Source organism: Lepidochelys kempii, chromosome 16 (assembly GCF_965140285.1).
Source record: "Lepidochelys kempii isolate rLepKem1 chromosome 16, rLepKem1.hap1, whole genome shotgun sequence".
In the NCBI taxonomy this organism is placed as follows: Eukaryota; Metazoa; Chordata; order Testudines; family Cheloniidae; genus Lepidochelys; species Lepidochelys kempii.
The window spans coordinates 24,736,011-24,758,701 of NC_136395.1; the positions used below are offsets into that span (position 1 = coordinate 24,736,011).

Consider the following 22,691-nt stretch of genomic DNA (forward strand, 5'->3'; position numbering starts at 1 on the left):
CATCATTACCATTTCCAATTTTTTTTCCAAAGTAACAATAATCAGCTCCCTCGGCTCAACTCTGCGCTCAGATGCGCACAGTGAAGTCAAAGGTAGTTGCACACAGAGTTATAGATGAGATTTTGCTTTATAGGCGCAGACAGCCTGTTTATCAGCAGTACCACACTCCTTAGAGGCCAGCACAGAAAGCACTGCCATTGCCAAGCAGCCTTTAAAGGCCAGGGAGAAGAGGGCTCCAGAACTTTCAGCACAATACTCAGCAGAAATGGTTACTTATTGTACCGGTGGTTCTTCGAGCTGTGATGCAAATGTGCATTCCATTACCCACCCTTCATCCCCTCTGCACCAGAGTCTCATCTCGTGGGCATTCAGTGCGGAGGAAGGGAGGGGGGCCGGGTGGCGCTGCCTCATCCAGCCCGGGGGGTATGGCCTGTAGCATCTCTGTGGGTACTTCTAGGCAAAATTCTCCAGCTCCGGTGCGCGTACACACCTAACTGGGATACACAGCTGCATCTGCTCGAAGAACCACCCCTGGCTCTTGGTGCGGGTGTTTGTAGTCAAGGAGAACTTTACAACTTCCAAACAGCACAACTTGTCAGAGCAACAACAGCACCCCAAGCCCACCAAGCTGGGCGTTATTAGAAACAGCAGCACTGTCTGGCAGAGTCGTATGATGAGACAACATCCTTAGCCAACTTGAAAACAACTTTGACACTAAGATGCTTCCATTAATTTCAGGGTTTCATGATGTTTCCAAGACTCTCACTTACTTTATGTATTAAATTAGGATATTCGGCTCAGGTCTGGAATTTAATGTGTCATACACTCTGATGTGTTTTTATGATAACCAAAATACACTATTATTGCTGTTCTTTTAAAAGACTAGGGAGCAGCACCGTACTTACTGCCTCAGCTAATATCTTATCCTTAAAAAACTACCTGCCAAGGAATCTCCCAGCCTGGCGTTATTCAAGGCAAGACTAGACAGAAAACCAACTGGATTTTGGTAGAAATCTAACAATGTATCTGGTTGCAGGGTGAAGTGTAGATGGGGTTTTAATGCATCTACTCTACCTTTCAACTGTAGCTCTGTAGATTTAAAATAAATTGCACTGTGCCATTTACTGAGAGGTCCCTTCGGTAAATTTGATTCAAGACATTAGCTAAAAAGATTAGATTTGATTTATTTTATCCCTTATGTTAATTATAACCAGGCAGATATTCACTTTCAAAGGTTAAAAAACCAAAGCCATTCTCACTGGGTGGAAAAAATGCACATGGTGTGAAAACCAGAGCCTGCTAATTGTACAGCTCCAGTCAGTAGCAGCACCAAGGACAGTTACAACTTGGCCTCACTTGGGTTGGCTGGGAGGTTGGTCAGGGGTCTCTCTCCAGTAAGGCAGGACTGGATTTAATGATGACGTAGGCATTCCTGTGCAATGAAGCTCTAAGAAAGCCCACCCCCTGGAAAGCAAAGCACTATATTCTAAACACAGGAAAAGACAGAGCTCATCTGCTAAGGACAATTGATCAGGTTTTGTGTTAATGAGCAGAAAGGTAGGAGAGGAGTCCAGCTCTCGGCTTGAAGGGCTTGCACTAACTGAATAAAGCCACAGCTAAGCTCCATCATCTAATCAACAGCTGCTCAGTTCAATAGGATGGATGATAGCTTACCAAGCTGTGACATAGTTACATCGGTACAAATGGTTCAGTTGCACCAGGGCCCACAAGGGTCCGGGGGAGCACTCAGATCTAGCTGTATACATGTACCCCTATTCATGTCACTGGCAGAAGTTCAGCTGTGACCCACCACAGTGGAAAAGGGCTGCTGGAGGAGAGCAGGTCAGGGACAGGGGGACAGCTGGGATTGGGGGCCCCTCCAGCTAGGGCAACTTCAAGCATGACCAGTCGGCAAAGATGCACAGAGAAGGTGTGTGTGGGGGGGGGTGTCACAGCGACGAGGGATGTGAGGGGGGGAAGGGGCGGATATGGGAGATGTGCCCCCCACTTCTAGACATGGAGCCCCAGGTAAAAGCATTGACCATTTTGAGGCAGAACTGGCTGAGCTAGGAGGCTGGACTAGAGCTGTGGAGGATGGGGGAAGGGAGTTGGAGTGGCGTTTGGGGGTTTCTGGATCAGAGCTGGGGGCATGGGTGGAGTAGGGGGCTGGAGTGGAGCTGGAGCAAACAAAGGGGGTAACTGGGGGAAGACTTTGGGGGCCTGAAATGAGAGTGAGAGGTAGCTCAGGGAAGCAGAAGGTAAGAGGACTGATTGGATTGGGGCTGAGGGAGTTGGGGGCTGGACTGATGAAGGCTGGAGGTGGGCTGAGAGAGAGCTTGTGGGGCTCAGAACTGCAGGGTTATGGGAGAGCTGGCAATCTGAAGGAGGGCTGTGAGGGAAGCTAAGCAGGGTAATATCTGGAAGCTGAACAGTCACTGTCCAACAGACATAACAATTGCTAGTGAGGAAACTGGAACAAGGTCAGACAGTGATGAACACAGGCTTGATTTTTCCATATGGTGTTTTCATGAATGAGTGGAAAGATTTCCGTGGTAACCAGTCTAATAAAATACATCCAAGTACCAGTCTCTCCCTAGGATGAGTCATCAGGATTTACTGATTAACATCAGGACATTAGTATTCATATCCTGAATTAAACCTCTCTGGTCATTTTTTTTTTTTTTTTTTTTTTGCAGACTGCACTAGCCCAAGGATTATGTAAAATTCATTTTGCTTTGGACTCTAAATAAGTTTCAGAAGAAATTGCCAGAAATGGAGGATGGGGCAGAGAGGGAATGTGACTTTGCCATTAAGTCCCCAAAGAACAGCCCTGTTCTATATATTCTCTACAGGGAATAATATGTCATGCAGTTTCTCAGTTGTATAAATACATGGACTTTGGGTTACAAATGTGTTGACTATTCTACAACGCATTTTTTGTCTTTGAAAATTGGAGGCAAATCAGCTATATCACATAAGCAAGAAATAGATACAAGCTATGAAAAATCTATATTACATCCATCAGAGCAAATAAAGAGTGGCAATATATAGAGACCCCCTCGTCTGAGTTTATTACAAACTGCAGTCTTCTATCTCACCTAGATAGAGAACTGTTATGAGATGAGACAAATGGATATTTCAGGGCATGGATTGTACCACTTGAAAGATCAAAGAAAAGGCACTCACATTCATAACATTTCAAATCCAACTCTTATACAAGACTATCTTTATAGGACATCAATCACAAGATGAGAGAAACTGTATGCTATTTTCTAGTAACACACTGCCAATCGCAAGACAAATGCCAGATGCCACAGAATGAGAAGCAACCATTTTTCAACTAGTGAATGTCTTCAAATATATTACAATAAAAGTGTGAAAAAAGATCCTTTCAGCTTCATCTGTTTTGACAGACGCCAAAACTTGGAGCATGGCATTTTATCTTCATACTGCAATAATCTTTATGAAACTTAAACAAGGCTGAGGATGGTGGCTTCAGCCTAAAATTACACTCTTCACTGCACAATACACAAAACATTTCAAGCAGTCTGGCCATTGCAGGAGAAAAGATCTGCCTTTAAAAAAGGAGAGGACAAGTCTGAGAAGATAAAAGTACTGCGCCATCTGACATTAACATGGTCCAGTTCATATTGTTTCTAATTGGCCTAGTTTGTCTTCTCACTGCACTCTGCAGTACCACTACTGACTACCATTAGTAGGAAGTTATAGGCTGCATGCAGCTTTTCTCCAATCAAGAGCATAAACTCTAAATTTTGCTTGTGTAAATTCATATAGCCCATTATATTAAACAGGTGTCAAGCTGCTAAATCCTCCACTGCAGCGGAAATGTATCCCCAAAGGTCATGTTCAGAGGAAACATAAAATCTTGTGTAATCTCGGGTATTTCTAATATGCCCATCACTGCAGTATCTGATTTTCTGCATGCCTTAAAACTGGAAGCAGTAACTTTTCTGTTAAAATGCATGTGAAATCAAAATATACTGTACTCTTTTGGGCTTTTCATTGTCCTAAAGGACAGCAGGTTAGAGGATAGGATGTGTAGGTCCGAAGGGAGACAGAAAAAACAGTCTGACACCACTGATGTCGTTACAGCCCATTGCATGAAGGCAAAATCTGAAATATTTAGGAAAAGGGGATATATTATTTTGGAAAGCCCTCAGGTACCACGATGAAGGGTGGGATATAAAACCTAGAGAGAGAGAAACTGTCCCAAATCATCTGGTCCAAAACCAAAGATTGTTATACAATTTTCCCAAGACATTCCGCTTGTCTTTAAAATAGGGTGTGCAGATTTTCCTGCCTCTTTCTCTTATTCTAGAACTAACATCTCCTCTACTGCAGTCAATGCAAAAGCCGATCTCCCCTCTCCATTTGTGTTGCCCTACAGTAGGCTTCCTCTGTGGTGCCCTGAGGAATATCCATGGAGTACAGGATCATGTACGGTATTTCATTGTGTAACATCTTGTGTAGAACTTCAGCACCACAGAACTCCATTTGGGAGAACACCCTAATGATGGTGACCTTAGTGATGTTTAACAGAACTCTGAAACATCAAGCGGTAGTCGAATACCAGTGTAAAGATCACCACTATCAGTCTGACACTGAAGTATTATCGTTCTCACCCCTCTGTTTAGGGGACAAGCGCATGGGTCCCAGGGTTCTCGCTGTGTTGCCTGGGAGACGATCCGCTATGCAGACTACATACAATTTCATTAAATATCACAATAAAGACAGTGGGTCAAATCCTGTCTTTAGCAACACTCACTGCAACCCCATGTAGGCTTAAGTGGGACTTAACTGATGTCCAAGCTTTTTGCTAGCATGCTGCACGTGAAGGAATGAATTCACCTGATTACCTCTGACAATTGAGAGAGATGAGATAGGTGAGTTAATATCTTTTACTGGAGCAATTTCCAATAAAAGCTATTACCTCAACTACCATGTCTCTCTCAGCACCCGGGACCCACACAGCTACACCACCATTTTGGAAATTCTAAGATTTTCCGTTTTCTTTCTTTACTAAACCATAACCATTTTTTAATGAAAACACCTCTTAAAATTCCTCTTTTTTTGCTTGATTATTGAGTTACCTCAATCCTATAATAAAGAGGAAACATCAAATTTCAAAATTCTGAAATTTAATCAAAGATCAAGTTTCACAGCAAAAACTGCTGAAATTTTAATTTCAAAACATACCATTCAAAATCTTTTTTGCAAATAGCAACAATTTTTGTAATAAAATCCAGTAGATAATTACTAACATTTTTCTGAAATTTACTGAAAAATAGGTAATTTTATAACAGACCTGCTTGCAGAATTTTGCAGTAACCGTGCAAAATTTGGCCCATCCTATCTTAGATCCTTGTACAACACCTGCCACCACAGTATCGGAGCACCTCACCATCTTTACTGTATTTATCCGCACATTATCCCTGTAAGGTAGGACAGTGCTATTATTGCTGTATTACAGATGGGAAAATGAGGCACAGACAAAGTGACTTGCCCAGGATCTCTGAGAAAGTCAGTGGCAGAGTACGGAATTGAACCCAGGCCACTCAAGTCCCAGAATGCCTTAAACACTAAGCCATACTTCCTCCTCTTCATGTCCTGTAACTATGCTAGCTCGGTGACAGCATGGACAGCTTTCAAATTAGCCCTGGTTCTTGAATTCTAAGGAATAAAAGAAAGGATTTTTTCCTGCAGCCATTTGGGTAAGTGCATTACCATTAGCTGCAATTATATAATGGAAGCTTCCTTGTCAACCGTACCGAAGTTCTAAGTGTTAAAGTCTTGCTGAGGCTAGCCCCCCAATAAGGTCAATGGGAGTGCAGACGAGTGGGTCCCACAACTTCTGTCCTATGAAATAGGAGTAAACTATATAATTGTGTTTAAAAAGAAATCTAGTAACATAATCCAGCAAGGATTACTGTGTTCTCTTGTACATCTTTGTTCTAATACATATTTTTTAAAGAGAAATTTGAGGACATATGCAAAGGTACGGCTCTAGGGACCATTCCCGGTCCAAAAATGATAGCAAAAATATCCAATATGCAATTTGTCTAGCTTTTTACTGTTAAATCCATTAGTTACAGTAACAGACACTTGAAAAACTAGCTCAGCACAGTTTGGTGCTGTACTGTGACAGAATATTAATGACGGCATTGAATGCTGGCCAAAACATTCTACAAATACAGAGAAAATATGTACAGTAGCTGTTCAAATAATTATTAAAATAAAAAACAAAGTATGGAATTGCTCCTATCTGCAGAGCACAGTTACAGGGTAACACGCAGTGGCAGAGAGAGCTAGTGCTCATGCAGTAAATAAAGCACTAAACTGTAATGAACAATTCTAGTTGTTTTCCTCTCCAAAGGACCAAACAAGAGAATTACCTTCATTTTAATTTGCAGTCTGGCCCCAGAGCATTGCTCTTTTTTATTGCTGTAACGGTGCCCAGATGCCTTGAAAGCCTCTCAATCAGATGGAGCTACACCGATCTACACCCACTAGGACCTGACCTAGATCTTAATGAATTCAGAGGTCTGCCATAATACTACAATAAAGGCGTAACTAAGGGCCTAATCCAAACTAATGGAAGTCTTCCATTGACTTCAACAGACTTTGCTTTCAGGCCCTATGGGCCTGACTCTACATGATGCTAAGTGCCCTCAACTCCCAACCCAATGGGAGTGAAGAGTGCTGTGCCCTGAATTCAAACTCAGACTCTCACAGAGGCTTTCAGGCAAGAATGCCCTCATACTTGTCCCAGAAGATGAAATGCTTGGATCAATCCAAATTTCTTTATTAATTGTGTTGGACCATGGGAAATTGGAGATCTCAATGGCGGGGTCCTCAACCATTCAAGGCCATGAAGATCATAACCAGCAACTTGGGATCTGATCCTGCCAACTGTGACTCACCGAGGCCTGACCCAAAGGCCACTTAAGCCCCACTGACTTCCTGGGGCTTTAGGTCTGGCTCCTAGGCCCTGACCCTGAAAAGAGAACAATGTTGGGGTGAGCCTTTGCAGTTCTCTTGCAGGATCAGTGCTCATCACTCCATATGTATGCAGTCCTGCTGAAGTACCACCTATCAGTTTAGTGAACTTAATGGAGCTGGTTTTGGATATATGGGTGAGCAGGATTGGTAGCCATTTTAACCTTTTCTTTTGACATATAACAGCAGTTGGAGTAACAAAGGCTGTGTACAAAGAGCTGGGTCCCAAAAGCAGTTATGATTTCAGCGCTTTAGGATTGACTTTTTAAAAAATCCAATATGTAGCTGCTGGCACCCAACAGACAAAATCTGTATTAATACACACAAAACAAAATACAGTTAAACACTCATAAAAGAGAGACAAAGCCTAAAATGTGATCAAATGCATAATTTTCACTTTTAGTTTTTAAAAAAGCACAAAATTTATAAATGCCAGTTTGCATCTCCTTACTTGATTTCAAAACAATGTCCAGAACACACAGTGCAGCTCAAAAACTATGTTGCTCATGTTGCAGAAATTGGCTTCTCCTAAGACATTACTGAGGCTGAAATTCCTTCCGTGAGGTTGCTCCTCTCAGTCAGTGCTACCAACCCCATGATGCCATGATGATATCGTAACATTGCATTTTTGCCCCTTTGTCTTCATAAATGATTTTCTATAAACTCTGAATAAAAGGTGCAGTTTGTCATTTCAGCTATCTTGTATGTCCACTGGGGAAATAATAAACAGCCATTTCCACTGAGAGTCATTACGTGGAAGGGGAAGTTTGCAACACAGTCATTTCTGAAGAGCATAAATGAGGGAAAGCTGTAATAAATAACGGTGACTGTCAGATGGAAGAACTCAAGAGCATGTATTCAGGGATCAGTTTCCAGCCCTGTCATTGTCTTTTTTCCTTGATAGCGCCCATCAAGACCGATAATTTCTATAATCTGTAAGTTTATTGGCAGCAGTCATGCGGTTCAGAAGAGGCGCATGAGTAGCTGGGGTGAGGTGGAGTCCATCTGGCTGACAGGTAACCAGTGCTGCTCGGCGTTCCGTTATTCCTCGGCTGCAAACCAGGCGCTTCTCATCAAGGATGGCTAGATGGTATTCACAGAAATCAATCAATGATGCCACTTGCTCATGAAGTGGGAGTGACTTGTATCTTCTTTGAGCCAGGCAAAAGAAAGCTTCTACGAAGGCTTGCAAGCACATCCCTTCAAATAAGAAGAGAGTTTATATTAGAATCGTGGCACAGACTTCTCTCACATGCTGTAGTCTTGTAATCTAATATGTCTCATTTCTATACCCCTGTTCATCCCAAAGACTGGAAGTGAATGTACACACACACACACTCTCTCTCTCTCTCTCTCGCTATTAGTTAACTCCTTTTTAATTCAAGAAGCAACTGCCTAGAATGGTCACAAGCAAAATACCCATCCTTTGCCCTTCAAAGACCAAAATGAGACATTTTCCTTGTATTTGACACATTAATCAAACAGCTCAAAGATTTAAAAGAAGTGTCCCTGTCACGGTTCCTCCCCCACTCTGAACTCTAGGGTACAGATGTGGGGACCTGCATGAAAAACCTCCTAAGCTTATCTTTACCAGCTTAGGTCAAAACTTCCCCAAGGTACAAAATATTACCCCTTGGACAGGCCGCTACCACCACCAAACTAATACTGGTTACTGGGGAAGAGCTGTTTGGACGCGTCCTTCCCCCCAAAATACTTCCCAAAACCTTGCACCCCACTTCCTGGACAAGGTTTGGTAAAAAGCCTCACCAATTTGCCTAGGTGACTACAGACCCAGACCCTTGGATCTTAAGAACAATGAACAATCCTCCCAACACTTGCACCCCCCCTTTCCTGGGAAATGTTGGATAAAAAGCCTCACCAATTTGCATAGGTGACCACAAACCCAAACCCTTGGATCTGAGAACAATGAAAAAGCATTCAGTGTTTTACAAGAAGACTTTTAATAAAAAATAGAAGTAAATAGAAATAAAGAAATCCCCCCTGTAAAATCAGGATGGTATATATCTTACAGGGTAATTAGATTCAAAAACATAGAGAACCCCTCTAGGCAAAACCTTAAGTTACAAAAAAGATACACAGACAGAAATAGTTATTCTATTCAGCACAATTCTTTTCTCAGCCATTTAAAGAAATCATAATCTAACACATACCTAGCTAGATTACTTACTAAAAGTTCTAAGACTCCATTCCTGTTCTGTCCCCGGCCAAGACGACTACAGACAGACACAGACCCTTTGTTTCTCTCCCTCCTCCCAGCTTTTGAAAGTATCTTGTCTCCTCATTGGTCATTTTGGTCAGGTGCCAGCGAGGTTACCTTTAGCTTCTTAACCCTTTACAGGTGAGAGGAGCTTTCCCCTGGCCAGGAGGGATTTCAAAGGGGTTTACCCTTCCCTTTATATTTATGACAGTCCCAGAATAGCAAACATGCCCAAATTGGGTTATAGATGGGTGACATTCCTGAAAGTAGAACCTATTCATAGGGATATGCTGTGATCTCTACAAGCATCAGTCTGACCTGATATTCTGGCATCTGGAGGTAAATGGCTACAGGAACTACTGATTCTAAGAGGTTGTGAAATTGAATTGACACAAGATCAGCCCCGATTCTTGTCGCTTCAGACATTACATTGAAATTGAGTCTGACACATACATGCTGAGCTCCAGAGAATATAATCTGCCCAAGGAAAAAACAAGTCATATTTGCAACTGAAGTGTGTCATTTTAAACTTTGCCTTCTTAGCAATTGGACTAAACCAAAAATCTCAGATCTGAATATAATCCAGATTTCTGGGTGTTTCTGTTTATGGCTCTGTAAACCTGGTCCCATTAATGGGTGCCCTCAGAAATGTACAAGTGAGTTATCCTAAACTTCCTATCCTCTTTGCTGACACTGCCCTTTCCAGCTAGCCATATCTGGCCTTTCTGCTGAGATGCCCGCTAAGGCTACCAATTAGTGACAGTCCTGGTAGTGGTGTTGGCAATGTGGACACTTTTCCACTAGGAACTGGACTGTGACTCACCAACTCGTTTCACATAGGTCACCAAACAGCCATCAGATGGTAACAACTTGGTCTCTACTGACCTAGGTTGGATTCGAACTGGCACCTGGAAGTGAAAGGCTCAATGTTCCATCATCACTCCTCTCAGCAACTCAGTCCCTCCATTTTTTTTGAAATTTACACTCTGTTGTTGCACATGCAAAAGCAGAACTTTCCAGTCCACAATTCTTTGCAGCTGCTTTTCCTTTCCAACTAAAGGAGGCCACAAATGGGAGGTTGGGGCCTGGCTGGCCACACAGTACTTCACAGGCCAAGTGCAAAGACTGGAACCTGCACTGTGGGCACAGATGGGATATTCAGCTCATGGCACCTAAGTGCTCGGATGAGTTCTCTGCAGCAGCTTTTTGGCCTACTTTGGCTTTTCTAAAGTCTCTTTCTCCAGGGAAAGCTGCTCCTGCTATGGTTTTGCATTTTTTAGATGCTTGCTGTCAGTCCTTACTGCACTAAGGACTGGTACTTTGACTTGAATGTTCTTCATTAAGGGATTGCAGATGAATACTCAGATTCTCTCTCCTTCCCAACAGCAGCCCTTAGCTCCTGCTGCCTTCTTCACCCTGCCTTGGTAAGACTAAACATTCAGCTGAAACACCAGCGCTAACTCCCCTGCTTTGATGAGAGGTGCCCTGAGATCTTTAACAAACAGAAGGGGTTAGGAGCTCAGGTTTCTCCCTCCTCCAGGAGATGGCACCTCCAGCCACACACACAGCATAGAATGCACACAGAACCCCTTACTGGGTCACCATCACCACTGCCTCCAAAAAGCTGGGTTCTCCTTTAGGTCTCCTATCCAAGTACTAACTCCCACCCCTTCTTACATTTGTACGATGGTAAATTCATATCCCAAGGTGGGACAGACGAAGGCACACAGCAGATTGATCATAGGCACCTCAGTTATTCTAAAGGACTGGCTCCCCTAGTCGGCTCCAAGAAAAGAGTCTGCTAAAATTACTTGTGGGAGGATGAGTTCCACTCCTTTTTCTACATATGTCCCAGGTGAGTGTGTAATTTTACTGACATCAGGAAAGAGAATCTGCTTAACCTGAACAGAGCCCTCTAGCACAGATGATCTGTTTCAATTGTAGGAAACCCAAGCTCTTGGAGTGTGCAATAAGGGAAAGCAGAGCAATGGCAAAGATTCCTCTGCAAAGTTCAGCTTCCCTGATTCCCCGCAAACAACCCGTAGAGAAGCCAGACACTGCAGAACCGGACTTCTAAGGTGTCCTCTGATTGTATCACATTAACAGCATGTTACAATGGCCAGGGGAAAGGGTAGCAGCACATAATGCTAATTCCTGCATTTTGGAACCTTGCCGTAATACCCTATTTAATTCTTAATTAAGGACCTATGCACCACTGTACCTTTGTAGAATGTCAGCAACAAGGAGCTGTCATATCTGGTTTGCATCTTAACTGGCTCACCCAGTTAGAGCACACACTTAAGGGGATTATTTTAAGATAAGATGCTGAGGGGTTTTTTTAAAACTCAATTTAGGTTTAATTGATGCTGCAAGAAAAAACATCTTTTTAAAAATTACCGTTACAGTCTGAAGTATAATTTCTCTTAACTAAGACGGCAATTGGGGTCACTTACAAGCTCCGTGGTAAAACAGCTTGGAAAGAAATTGTTGGGTTATCTGAACGCAGCAGCTGCCAGCTCAGTACATTATTTTATCAGTCATGGGGAGCTATCATGTGGGGAAAGGGCCAATTCGCTAGCACACACATTTCCCCCCATAAGTGACACTCATGCAGAGTATTTAATGGGAAAAGGTAAAAGCTGCTGTTTTACAATAACAGAAACAGCTATGGCGTGATTTACAGTTGGAAGTGGGCCAAATTCAAAGCCAAATTGCCACAGATCGCTCAGGAAGATTATTATGTACAGATATATCACATTCCATTTTTATTTTTCCCAGAAAATTTCTGGTTCACTGTAACCCTAAACAAATCTGGTAAGTCTCGAATGCTGAAATGCTGGGCTTGACGGTTCACCTGCCTGTGATTCTGTTGCTAATACAGTTCAGTCAACTCATCTCAAATAAAAGACTCGGTCCCACAGTGAAATTCTAAGGGGAAGTCTGCACATTTTCTGTATGATTCCTCTCTGTAGAAACACCACCACCCTCCCTCTGCAGAGACAGTACTTTGAGCACCTGGAAACCTCATTACTGTTTTGTCATTGTAAAAATAAGGGGGTTCCTAACGTAGCTATACCAAGTACAGTGCAGCGATTCAGACATTATTAAACATCTGATGACTACTATCTTATTTTCAACATGCATTCAATTTTCCCCTCTGATATTAAGACTACATTTGTTCCCTCTATCACTCCTTTGAGCAATATATTTTATATATTCCCCCATGTGCCTGATGTGTATGTCATCTGTTATATATAAGGCTAATATATAGTATAGTTTATCTTCTGATAAACTAGGTAAAATAATACTTGTCTAAGGGTGCAGGTTTCATTACCATCTGTGAAGCATTTTTAGATCTTCAGCAGGATCTAAGTATTTTTACAGGTGTGATATCTGGCCACATTCTAGCAAATTACCATTGTGTATCATTGAGACACTTGGTGTTTATGTAGGAGAGAGATAAGAGCCATTTTGTAGAAATAAAACACTGATAAATTATGGAAGGGAATTCTCAGCTGGAGTGATTTTTTATTATTCTACCGCTTTGTTCCTTAAAAAAAGAAAAAAGTACATGCACATGTATATGTGTATAATTAGAATGACTCTATATGTGTGCGTGTGGAGAGGGGTTGTTTGTTTTCGATTGGAGGTGTTGGTTTTGTTGTTCTAAGTACACTGGGTTTAGGTCTTAGTTGAAAGATACTAGCCTGACAGCTCTTTAGTTTATTATAAAGTGAGCATTTGAGTCTAAACTAACACCACCTAACTGATATAGTGCTTTTCATCAGTAGAGTTCAAAGTGCCTCACATCCTTAGTGTATTTATCCTCATCACAACCCCCCTGTGAGACACGGCAGTGCTATTATCTCCCTGGTTCGGATGGGAACTAAGGCACAAGTGACTTACAAGCTTAGTGACTTACCCAAGTCACAAATGGAGTCCGTGGCAGAGTCGGGACTGAATCTGGGTCTCCCAGGACCTAGGCTAGTTCCAAACCACGGATCCTTCCTTTCTGATTCATAGGGCAAGTGCTGTACAACAGGCAGTGGCAATGCAAGCTTCCCTCAAACACCCCACTGTGACTTAATTCTCACCTTGAAACACCACCTTTGTCACTGTGAAGGCATTAGGTCTCTATGGTCATTCCATCCATAAAAATAGCGAGAAGTCCTTAGCGGTGCCCCAAGGACTCCACGTTATTTTTGCTGATACAGACTAACATGGCTACCTCTCTGAAACCTGATTCCATCCCTAGTTTTACAGCTATAGCTGCCAACAATGGCAATGGTATTTTTTGAGATGGGGACATCTGTCCAGTAAAAAACACCAGACTTATTTCACAAAAGCAACTAAGCAGCTGTCAGAAACATATAGCCTTATTTTCTCATTGGAATGTGATAGCAATTTTAGAGTTTAAGTTATAACACTTGATATATTTAAGCCATTACTGCAACAAGAAAATCACCTCTGAACTCTATCTTGACAAATTAGTGTGTCTCAGGTTTACGCATGTGAACGGAGCAAGTATGGAGATCATTATCCACTAAAGCAGGCTAGTGAAACTAACTATCAGACAGCAGTATGCTTTCTTCATTTCATTAAATGACAGACAAGCCAACTCACTAAGAATGGTGATTAGCAAACTGAGGCTGGTCCAGACCGAAAGGTCAGCCTAGACTCCCATTAAACAATGTAATTTATATTTCACCAGAATACAGACACACATTGCCTAGAGTATTGCTAATTTACCTGAAGATGTCACAGCATCAACTCATCGTTCGTTGTGATTGTCTCATGGAACTTTGGCTGTGTAGAATACGATTGACTGCTCATGAAACGTTTTTAAAATGTATTACGCAGAAGTGGTTTGTTAGTTATGGAAACATATTTTGTGGCATTCTTTATTTATTGAGGAAGGCAAACCTTGTCTCCCACTAATAAAAAAGGGTGGCAAGACCGTTAACAGATAAAGTGATCTTAGATATTTCTATTTAAAGAGTGTTAACTGCAAATGTAAAAGTACTGTAACTATTTTATCAGACAGTAATAGACTGAATGTTAAGTGTTTACTGAAATCAGTGGATTTTGCAGAGATGTAAAATAGGTCCCAAAGGCTTTTACATAAACATCGACTTCTACCCCGTGAATGAATCAAGATTTGCTAACAGGTTCTTAACACAATCTCAACGAAATGTAATAGTAAAAAAAAAAAAAAAATCCAATGAATCAAAGTCTGCCTTAAAAAGTTACAATAGTGTCCTGATCTTAACCTAAGATTTCATAGCATGGCTTTAATCCAATTATAAGGTACCTATGGGACATATTTAAAAGAATGATTAGTAAACATACCTCAGGCACATTACATATATACTAGACTACAATACCTTCAAATAATGAGTTTGTAACACTAAACCATATATTTAAAGGCTAGGTAAATTAAATGATTCATTACCTTAATATTGTCCTGCCATATTGTACAGCACACAAAGCAAAGTCTCATTTCAAGAAAGCACTTAAACATGTGCTTAACTCAGTCCGTGCTTAAGTCAAGCAAGTGTTTAAGTAACATTTCTGAATATGGATACTTTCCTGAACTGGGGCCTGACTGATTAATATATTAATTCCATGTTGTAAGATGCTCTTATCTGTGCAAGTTTGTGTCCCGCACTGTGAATACTACCAGCAAATTACAGCATATTATATACTTATTAATCTGCTGATTATACAAGTAAAGTAATCACAGATGTGTTTTCCCAGAGAGGTATCAATATAACACCCACCTTAGTGCAACAAAGCAATAGTTGCAGAAAATAAGACTCTATAGCGTAATCATTTACATGAGGTTGGCCTCCATGATATACCAAAGCTTTTGATGATTTAGAATCTACTCTGTGACTAATTAAATATGCCATTCCTTTCTTCATATAGCACAAGATGGCAAATCCAATGAGCAGCAATTCTGCATACACTCCCCTCCCACACTATCTATATGCAGCAGCTCTTTATACATTGCCCTCCTCCACCCATGCACAGGGATTTGAGGCAGGCAACAGAACTGTACTGTAAAGTCCCAAAATGGCATCATGTGGCTTTCAGTTATGGCTGAGTATTACAATTGGCTGTAGTGCAAAGTGTTGGGCTGGCTATTTTAATACCAGCATAAGAGGAAGACAGTAGACAGCAGGGGATCCCTTGATTTTCTCCATTTGAGCCTCATGCTCAGATGCCAAGGTGATGGGTGCCATATAAATGCTCATGATAATAATAATAATACTTTGAAGGTACATAAGAGCAAGCAGCTTTGTTTCCTATTTTACAGAGCTTAATCCAGACAAGAATTAATGGAAGAAAACTACTGTCTATCTCTAGTAGCCAAACCTTCTCATAAACAAATCATTTTCTTTGGTGACCTCAGGAAAATATGTAATGCAATTTGCGTTAAATAGCAGAAAATGCAGCCATCGTAATAGCATCTCCACTGTCCGATATTGCAAAGTCATTTAATGGTGCAGCAGTAATTTGCTGAGCATTAAGTACAAAATTGTAAATTAATTAATTTGGAAAACTAATTTTGCAAAGATTTTTTGAGGAAAAAACCCTCCTTTATGCTTAAAAATAGAAAATGTTAAAACCAAAGTCAACCCAATGATTTATGTGTGTGCACTCATCTCTAGTCCCATGGGTTATCAATGTGTACTCAAATCTATTATTACCATTGCTCACCGTGGGGAAAAAAGTAATTACATAAAAGAAAGTCTACCCTTTAGTGGGAGCAAAAGATAAGTGCCATACTCTGGAAAGAGGAAAATGCTGAGATTTCAGTTAGCTTGTTTTCCTTTGAAAGGAAGTAACAAAAACACCATTATATAAGCAGAGGGAGTAAACACATAGCAACCCTTAGAATAGGCACAAGTCAGCTAAATACAATGGCCCATTTTTAAGACTGAACAATAGGATTTATACTGCAGACATCTGTGTGGTGTATTGGAGACTTTTGTTTAGGGGAGATGAAACCACTTTTAAGATCTATGTATAAAGCCACAAAAAGCATCAGGTGAATAGTATACTGAGCATGTTAATATACCACTATTTAGAATATATGTCTTTCAAAGAATTCTATAAAAAGAACGAGGAGGACTTGTGGCACCTTAGAGACTAACAAATTTATTTGGGCATAAGCTTTCCTGGGCTAAAACCTACTTCATCAGATGCATAGACTGGAAAATACAGTAGGAAGATATATATATATATAGATATAGATATATACACACTGAGAACATGAAAAGATGGGGGTTGCCTTACCAACTCTAACAAGAAATCAACTGTCACTTTAATTGATTTAATTAAAGTGACAATTGATTTGTCTCGTTAGAGTTGGTAAGGCAACTCCCATCTTTCCATGTTCTCTGTGTGTGTGTGTATATATATATATATATATATATATATATATACACACACACACACACACACACACCTTCCTACTGTATTTTCCACTCCATGCATCTGATGAAGTGGGTTTTAGCTCATGAAAGCTTATGCCCAAATAAATTTGTTAGTCTTTAAGGTGCCACAAGTACTCCTCGTTCTTTTTGCTGATACAGACTAACACTGGCTACCACTCTGAAAAGAATTCTATGGGACAGCTTATACAGAAAGTCCTTGAGCTTGAGAAATGGAGTTTGTATTGACTCCTGCCCAGCTGGCATCAGACTCTGTACCTTTCATTGGAGACCCTCAAACCTATCATTGTTATTCATTATTTATACTGCCCTCATCAGGACGAGGGCCCTATTGTATTGGGTGCTTTACAAACACAGAGAAGACACAGTGCCTGTCCCAAAAAGCTTGCAAACTAAGAAAACAGAATATATAGCAACATACAAAGGGCAGGTGAAATTTGGACATTAAACTCTGGTAGATTTCTTTTAATGAGTTAAGCAAAGGATTAAACTTCACATGCCCACTGTGTGGAAGGTAAATATTAATACTCTCATTTTACAGACCACTAGACTGTGGTACGGAGAGGCTAAGTGACTTGCCAAAGGTCACACAGCAAATCAGTGATGAAGCCAGGAATAAACCCTCGTACCCTAACAAACATTTTTCATTTGGCTTTTGGATTCAAGGGGTTCAGCGTTGTTCTTTCGGAAACATCCTGTTTGCAGTCTTTGCCCTGGGGTTGTTCTGACTCCCTTTCAGCTGCCATATTTTTTATTTAAACAAAAATTCCAGGTGAGCAATTTCTAATTTGCCTGACAGAGACTGTTCAACAGAAGGTGAAGTCTAAGTGGCAGAATGCCCTGGCAAACTCCACTCCACACTTGAGCTCTCCTCTCATCGCACTCACTCTCTTGGATTAGTGCTTTCTCATCTCTCACTGAGAAGTGGGAACCTGTAAATATTTCGTTATTACAAGCTCTTCCATTTCTTCAGCCTAGAGTAGCCCTACTAATTCCCCTTCTCTAAAGCCGACTCTCGTGGATTGTGTCTGGAAAGTCATTGGGCCATGGAAACAGATGCAATTCTCACGAAGTTTCTCAGCCAAATTGGGAACTTATTTAAAATGTGGTTTAAAATCACAAGTTGGATGTAAAGAAGTTCTAAAGTGGGTTTTAATGACAAAGCAGCCTAACTCTGACTGATGGTATTTGGTGGGTATGCACAAATAGTCAGAATTCCAGGTAGGGGGGTGGTAGTAGCAAAACAACCAACTCAGGGGAGAGAATACGATAAAATTGGCTTCCTGCTCCATATTATTGCTGTTATTTGACACTGAGGTTAGCATTCTACAAAACACAAGCATCAAGACTGTTGCTGTAACCAAGGCCCTACAGACTACAAGACAAGACACAGAAAGATAAGAGGCCCTGGGAGAGCCAGAGGAAGGAGTGTACGGTTTATCTCTTGATCCAGTCCTTTTCTGTGTGTGCCATATGGACCTCATGGAAGAAGTGGGTCTGTAGAAGAGATCAAAATGAGGAAGGGCTTTCCATGCACTAGGGCAGAATAGTAGAAGGCATGAAGGCAAAGGGGGAGAAGGAAATTATGTAGAGTGTAGAGTATCAACACCCTCCCACCACTTTGAATGAGAGTCTCAGTAATTCTACAAAAAGAAAAGGAGTACTTGTGGCACCTTAGAGACTAACAAATTTATTTGAGCATAAGCTTTTGTGAGCTACAGCTCACTTCATCGGATGCATTCACACTCACTAGGCTGGTACAAGTTGTTCTGCTTTGCCATTTACATCCATTTTAGGATTAGTTTGTACCTGATGCGGAATTTATGCTGTGGCTTACATCCTAACTGACTTTGGCCCACTGCCCTTCGTGGCTGCCTTCTCTGCGAGCTCCCTGAGGTACAAAACCAAATGGGCAGACGTCCCCCAGGTGCTCTGCACTTTTGTTTCTCAGCAGACACTGCAGATATACCACAAACCCTGGAACATGACTGATGAGGAGAGCTTACATCTAATAACTGCCTTGGCATGGCTAGTTTCACAAAATTTGTTTGCTTTATTTGCCTATGTGCAGTTAGGGGTCCCAAACCCCTTTGGTTGACAATACTGTCATTCACATTTCCACTTCCTAATACAAAAGTTACATGAGGATATTATAAACCCAAGCCTTTCACATTTTTAATAAAAATGACAATTAGATTGGCTCACAAGCAGCAGAGAAGCTATTTAGAGCTACCTATTGTTCAGTTTCATCAGGGTCCCGAGTACATATTAAAACTCTAATAGAGAAAAAAGTCATTTTTAAAATAAATGTCATTGTTTTCTAAATGTGCGGGTTTTAATTTGCCTTTTAACACTCTTGCTTCCTTTATGGGTCCTAGGTGGGAGTCTGTTTAGCTCTGGCTCCCCTCCATGCAGGTTTATCTTCATTCAGACAAGTATCAGACATAAGGAGTTTATTCTTCCCTTGTTGTGTGCACATAAGTTTCATTAAGCTTATTGGAAATTCTATGAATGCATAAAGAGGCCCCTTTAGAGCTTCAAAAGAGACTTGTGAGATATACCAAAAACTAGTCTACTGTATGTGGTTGGTATGTAGAGTAAGACAAAGTATAAAGCTGATACTAGTGGGAACAAAGGTAGCAATCTAGTATAAATATTTTAGGTCCAACTTTTCTGCCCCTGCAAAGCTGAGGGGAACTGTATTCTTAGATCACAAGCTTTTTGGGACAGGGATTGTGACTTTATAGGAGATTATACAGCACATAACACTATCAGGCTCCAATTCTGTTGGGAGCTTCTAGGCACTATCACAGTATAAATGTTTAATAAGAGTAATACATAGTAATAATACTCTGCTTTAGATAAGGGAATTCTGCAGAGCAAGGAACAAAATCCTCACTGCTAAAGCACAAGTAAAGAAAAGAAGATGACAGGGCATTAGTTGGGAAAAGTACCAGACTGGCCAAGACGGTCAAGAGTGACTAATGATTTTTGGGCGTCCAACCTGAGACACCCAAGAGGGGCCAGATTTCCCCAGTGTCCTAAGAATCTACTCTAAGTCTCAAATTGGGCGCCCAAAATCACTAGTCACTTTGGAATAGTTTGACCTCTAGTCCTATTTATCCACACACAGTCCAATGCAAGCTTGTCAAGATAGAGTAGACTGGGAAAGACTGAATGGTCCATTTTAATTACAATAATGTACCACGAAATCCCCTACTTTGAAGGGCTAAACCCCATTAGTACCTTAGAAGTGAAAGGTTCCATATCCCATTATCATTCTCCTGCATTATCAAGCCCTCACGGCTTTAGGACTAAACTCGGAACCATTATAAGCAATTGCATCTCCACAGTCTTCAGTAAGTAGCATCTGCTTCCATGAGAACTGAACTAGCCCTTAAGGCCCAGCCAGAACAATGTGAAGAGACTAAACAAATATTCTTATTATTTAATAAAATGGCGGCTCCCCAAGCTTCCAGTCAGGACTGGGAGGGCTCACGGTACTGGACACTGGACATGCTCACAGACAGTAACTCCCCTTTCCCCAAGCAGCTGACATCTAAGCAGACAAGAAACACAGGAAGGGGAGTGAGGGAGCCAATTAAATGGATGTCTTTTTAGGGACACTTGTTGGGGAGGTGCTAGTTTTCTAACTATATAGATAAATCAGGACTTTCCCCAGCTGCCCTCAGCCTAGCCACTAAACATTTGCTGATTTCTTGAAGACATCATGGCAGAAGTGGGTCTTGAGAAGGGATAGGACACAGGAGAGGGTAGTAGTGTAACTGATCATTGTCATGCATAAAGGGTGTCACCTGGGGAAGTGTGAAGGCAGTGGTGAGCAGAGCAGACAAGTGGCAACTGAGGCTGGCATAACCAACAGAGCCCAGAGGATGAGGCAGCAACACAAGAAGAGAACAGATTGGTTAAGTAGGAAGAGACAGAATTAAGACAAGAAGCTTGAACCTGGGTAAGTGGTAAAGGGGGTGTCAAAAGCTGATCTGCATTTTGTGTGGGCCAAGGAGGGAAATGGAGGCGTGAGGGAAGCCAGAGAGGAGGAGGATGTTGCTAGCTGGAGTGTACAGAAAAATAAATCTCTCCCCCATCTCCTTGTTCTGGTCAGCAAAACACAGAGAAACACTGAGAAACAAACCAACAATCTGTGCTAACACAACTACACGAGTAGACTGGACAGATTTTGCTTATACACAGTAATTTACGATGCAAACAAAACATGAAAAACTAATCCAGAATTAACAATGGGCCAGATGGTAATGCTAGTTTGAAGCAATAAACATGAAAAACAGCTTCCTTCTGCTACTACTAATCAATTTCCCTATTTAATAATGCAATCAAAAAAGGCATGTTTCTGCTACCACACATATTCAGCATTAGAGATGGGGTTTCTTTTTCCGTTCTCTTCTTCTTTGCTTAATCCAGCAGCAAAATTTCAGAACTCATTTAAAACATGAGAACTCTTAGCCCTTAAAATGATAATTAAGATGAATACTTACCCTCAAAGGTTCAGATTTAAGCCTCGCTCTCTATTGCCAACAAAGCTGTAGTAACTTAGCTGCCATCTGCAGTACCTTGATAGGAACACCTACCCTTGCTGCTCCAGTGAATTTTGTTATTTAATGAATTTCTCTTTTGAAAAAAAAAAACAAGCTTTTTGATATCATTTAAATTTGGAGCCAATTTAATAGCTGAGTTGTAGTGTAAGTTCCTGCTACAACCCATCATACATCCCTTGCTCATCACAAAGCCAAGGACAGAGAATGAAGAGCTGTAGGGTGGAACGGGCTATCTGAAAAGTAAATGAATGCAGTACTTGGATTTTACCAAAAATAACCCAGTTGGGGAGCAGAATTCACCAACAAAGCAGCTAGACATATCTGTTTGGAGCTCTTGAATTGATGTCTGTTTTATTAGCTGTGTAAATTACTGTCTGAATGCACGGTGCACCAAGTTATGCTGGAATGGAGACCTCACTGGGAGTGTTATTAAGGATACTATGGATTTGGTGGACCTGGATGAGGCATCACAGCATCTACCTATGTGAACATAAATGTAAGGCACTTCAGCATGTGCATTAACAGGTGATTGGCAAGTGCCTTGAATTCAGTGCAAGGCTGAAGACAAAGTGCCGTCAAACACCAGATGAGTTTGCAGGTGCAGATGACAGTAAATGCACCTCCAAAAACCAAAATTACACTTGCAAAACTGCAAGCACAAAGAAGAGGCTTTGTGAAACCCAGGTCCAATGAGGACCTGAAAACAAGGGTGACCTATCCTACACACATGAAGGGAAGCTAGTATAGAACTAATGGGCCAAATTCTGCAGTCAGATGCAGAGGCACTGTTCCCACAAATTTTAGTGGAAGCTGGATGTACATTTATAAGGGCAAAATCTATCTAGAAACAGGAACTTACACACTCTCCCAGTATGGAATGGAATTACCTGATTCTCTTTGGTCTAGTCCCATACTATTCCACCTTCTTGTGATATCAATGTACAGAATATCCACGGAAGCCATTGAAAAACTGCTGTTACTCAGCTTGCAGTTCCTGTTAAATATAAACCAAATAAAGAAAGAAAAAGTCTGATTACTTCCAAAGTTAGCTAAATTGTGGGAAGGGAACTGGGATAAACGGTTTATCCAGGCCAGATGGGCAACTATGAAGGCACACAGAGCTCAACTGAAAGCCATGGTCACCTAGCTTGCTGCAGATATCAATCAAATTAGCACTCGTTAAATGTACATGGGCTATAACGGAGAAAGTCCTGTATGGTCTCACTTACAACATGATGTATACAACCAGCCTTCCCATTTGCTCAGAGCACTCGGACACCAGCTCTGATAGGGACTAGCTATCAGCAGATCCAGTGTTGTGGATACTGCCACACCTCTAAGTAAGTTGTGAATGTTCAATGTGTTCAACTTCATTTCAATATCCTGAAAACAACGGGATGAACAAGCTGCTATATACGTTTT

General features: G+C 41.2%; 1 protein-coding gene across 4 annotated transcripts in view; it reads right to left on the reverse strand.

Annotated features, from left to right (window-relative positions):
* Positions 1-2,695: 2,695 nt before the first annotated feature.
* TTLL11 (tubulin tyrosine ligase like 11) overlaps positions 2,696-22,691 on the reverse strand; it is a 118,001-nt gene continuing 98,005 nt past the window's right edge. For 3 of the 4 annotated variants that reach the window (XM_073314935.1, XM_073314937.2, XM_073314934.2), the window contains 2 exons: positions 22,157-22,263; positions 2,696-8,217 (listed from right to left, as the gene is read on the reverse strand). In XM_073314935.1, coding sequence (XP_073171036.1) covers positions 7,928-8,217; positions 22,157-22,263 — 397 coding nt within the window. In that variant the 3' untranslated portion in view covers positions 2,696-7,927. The remainder of the gene's footprint in view (positions 8,218-22,156; positions 22,264-22,691) is intronic. The other variant, XM_073314936.2, reaches the window with a different exon arrangement.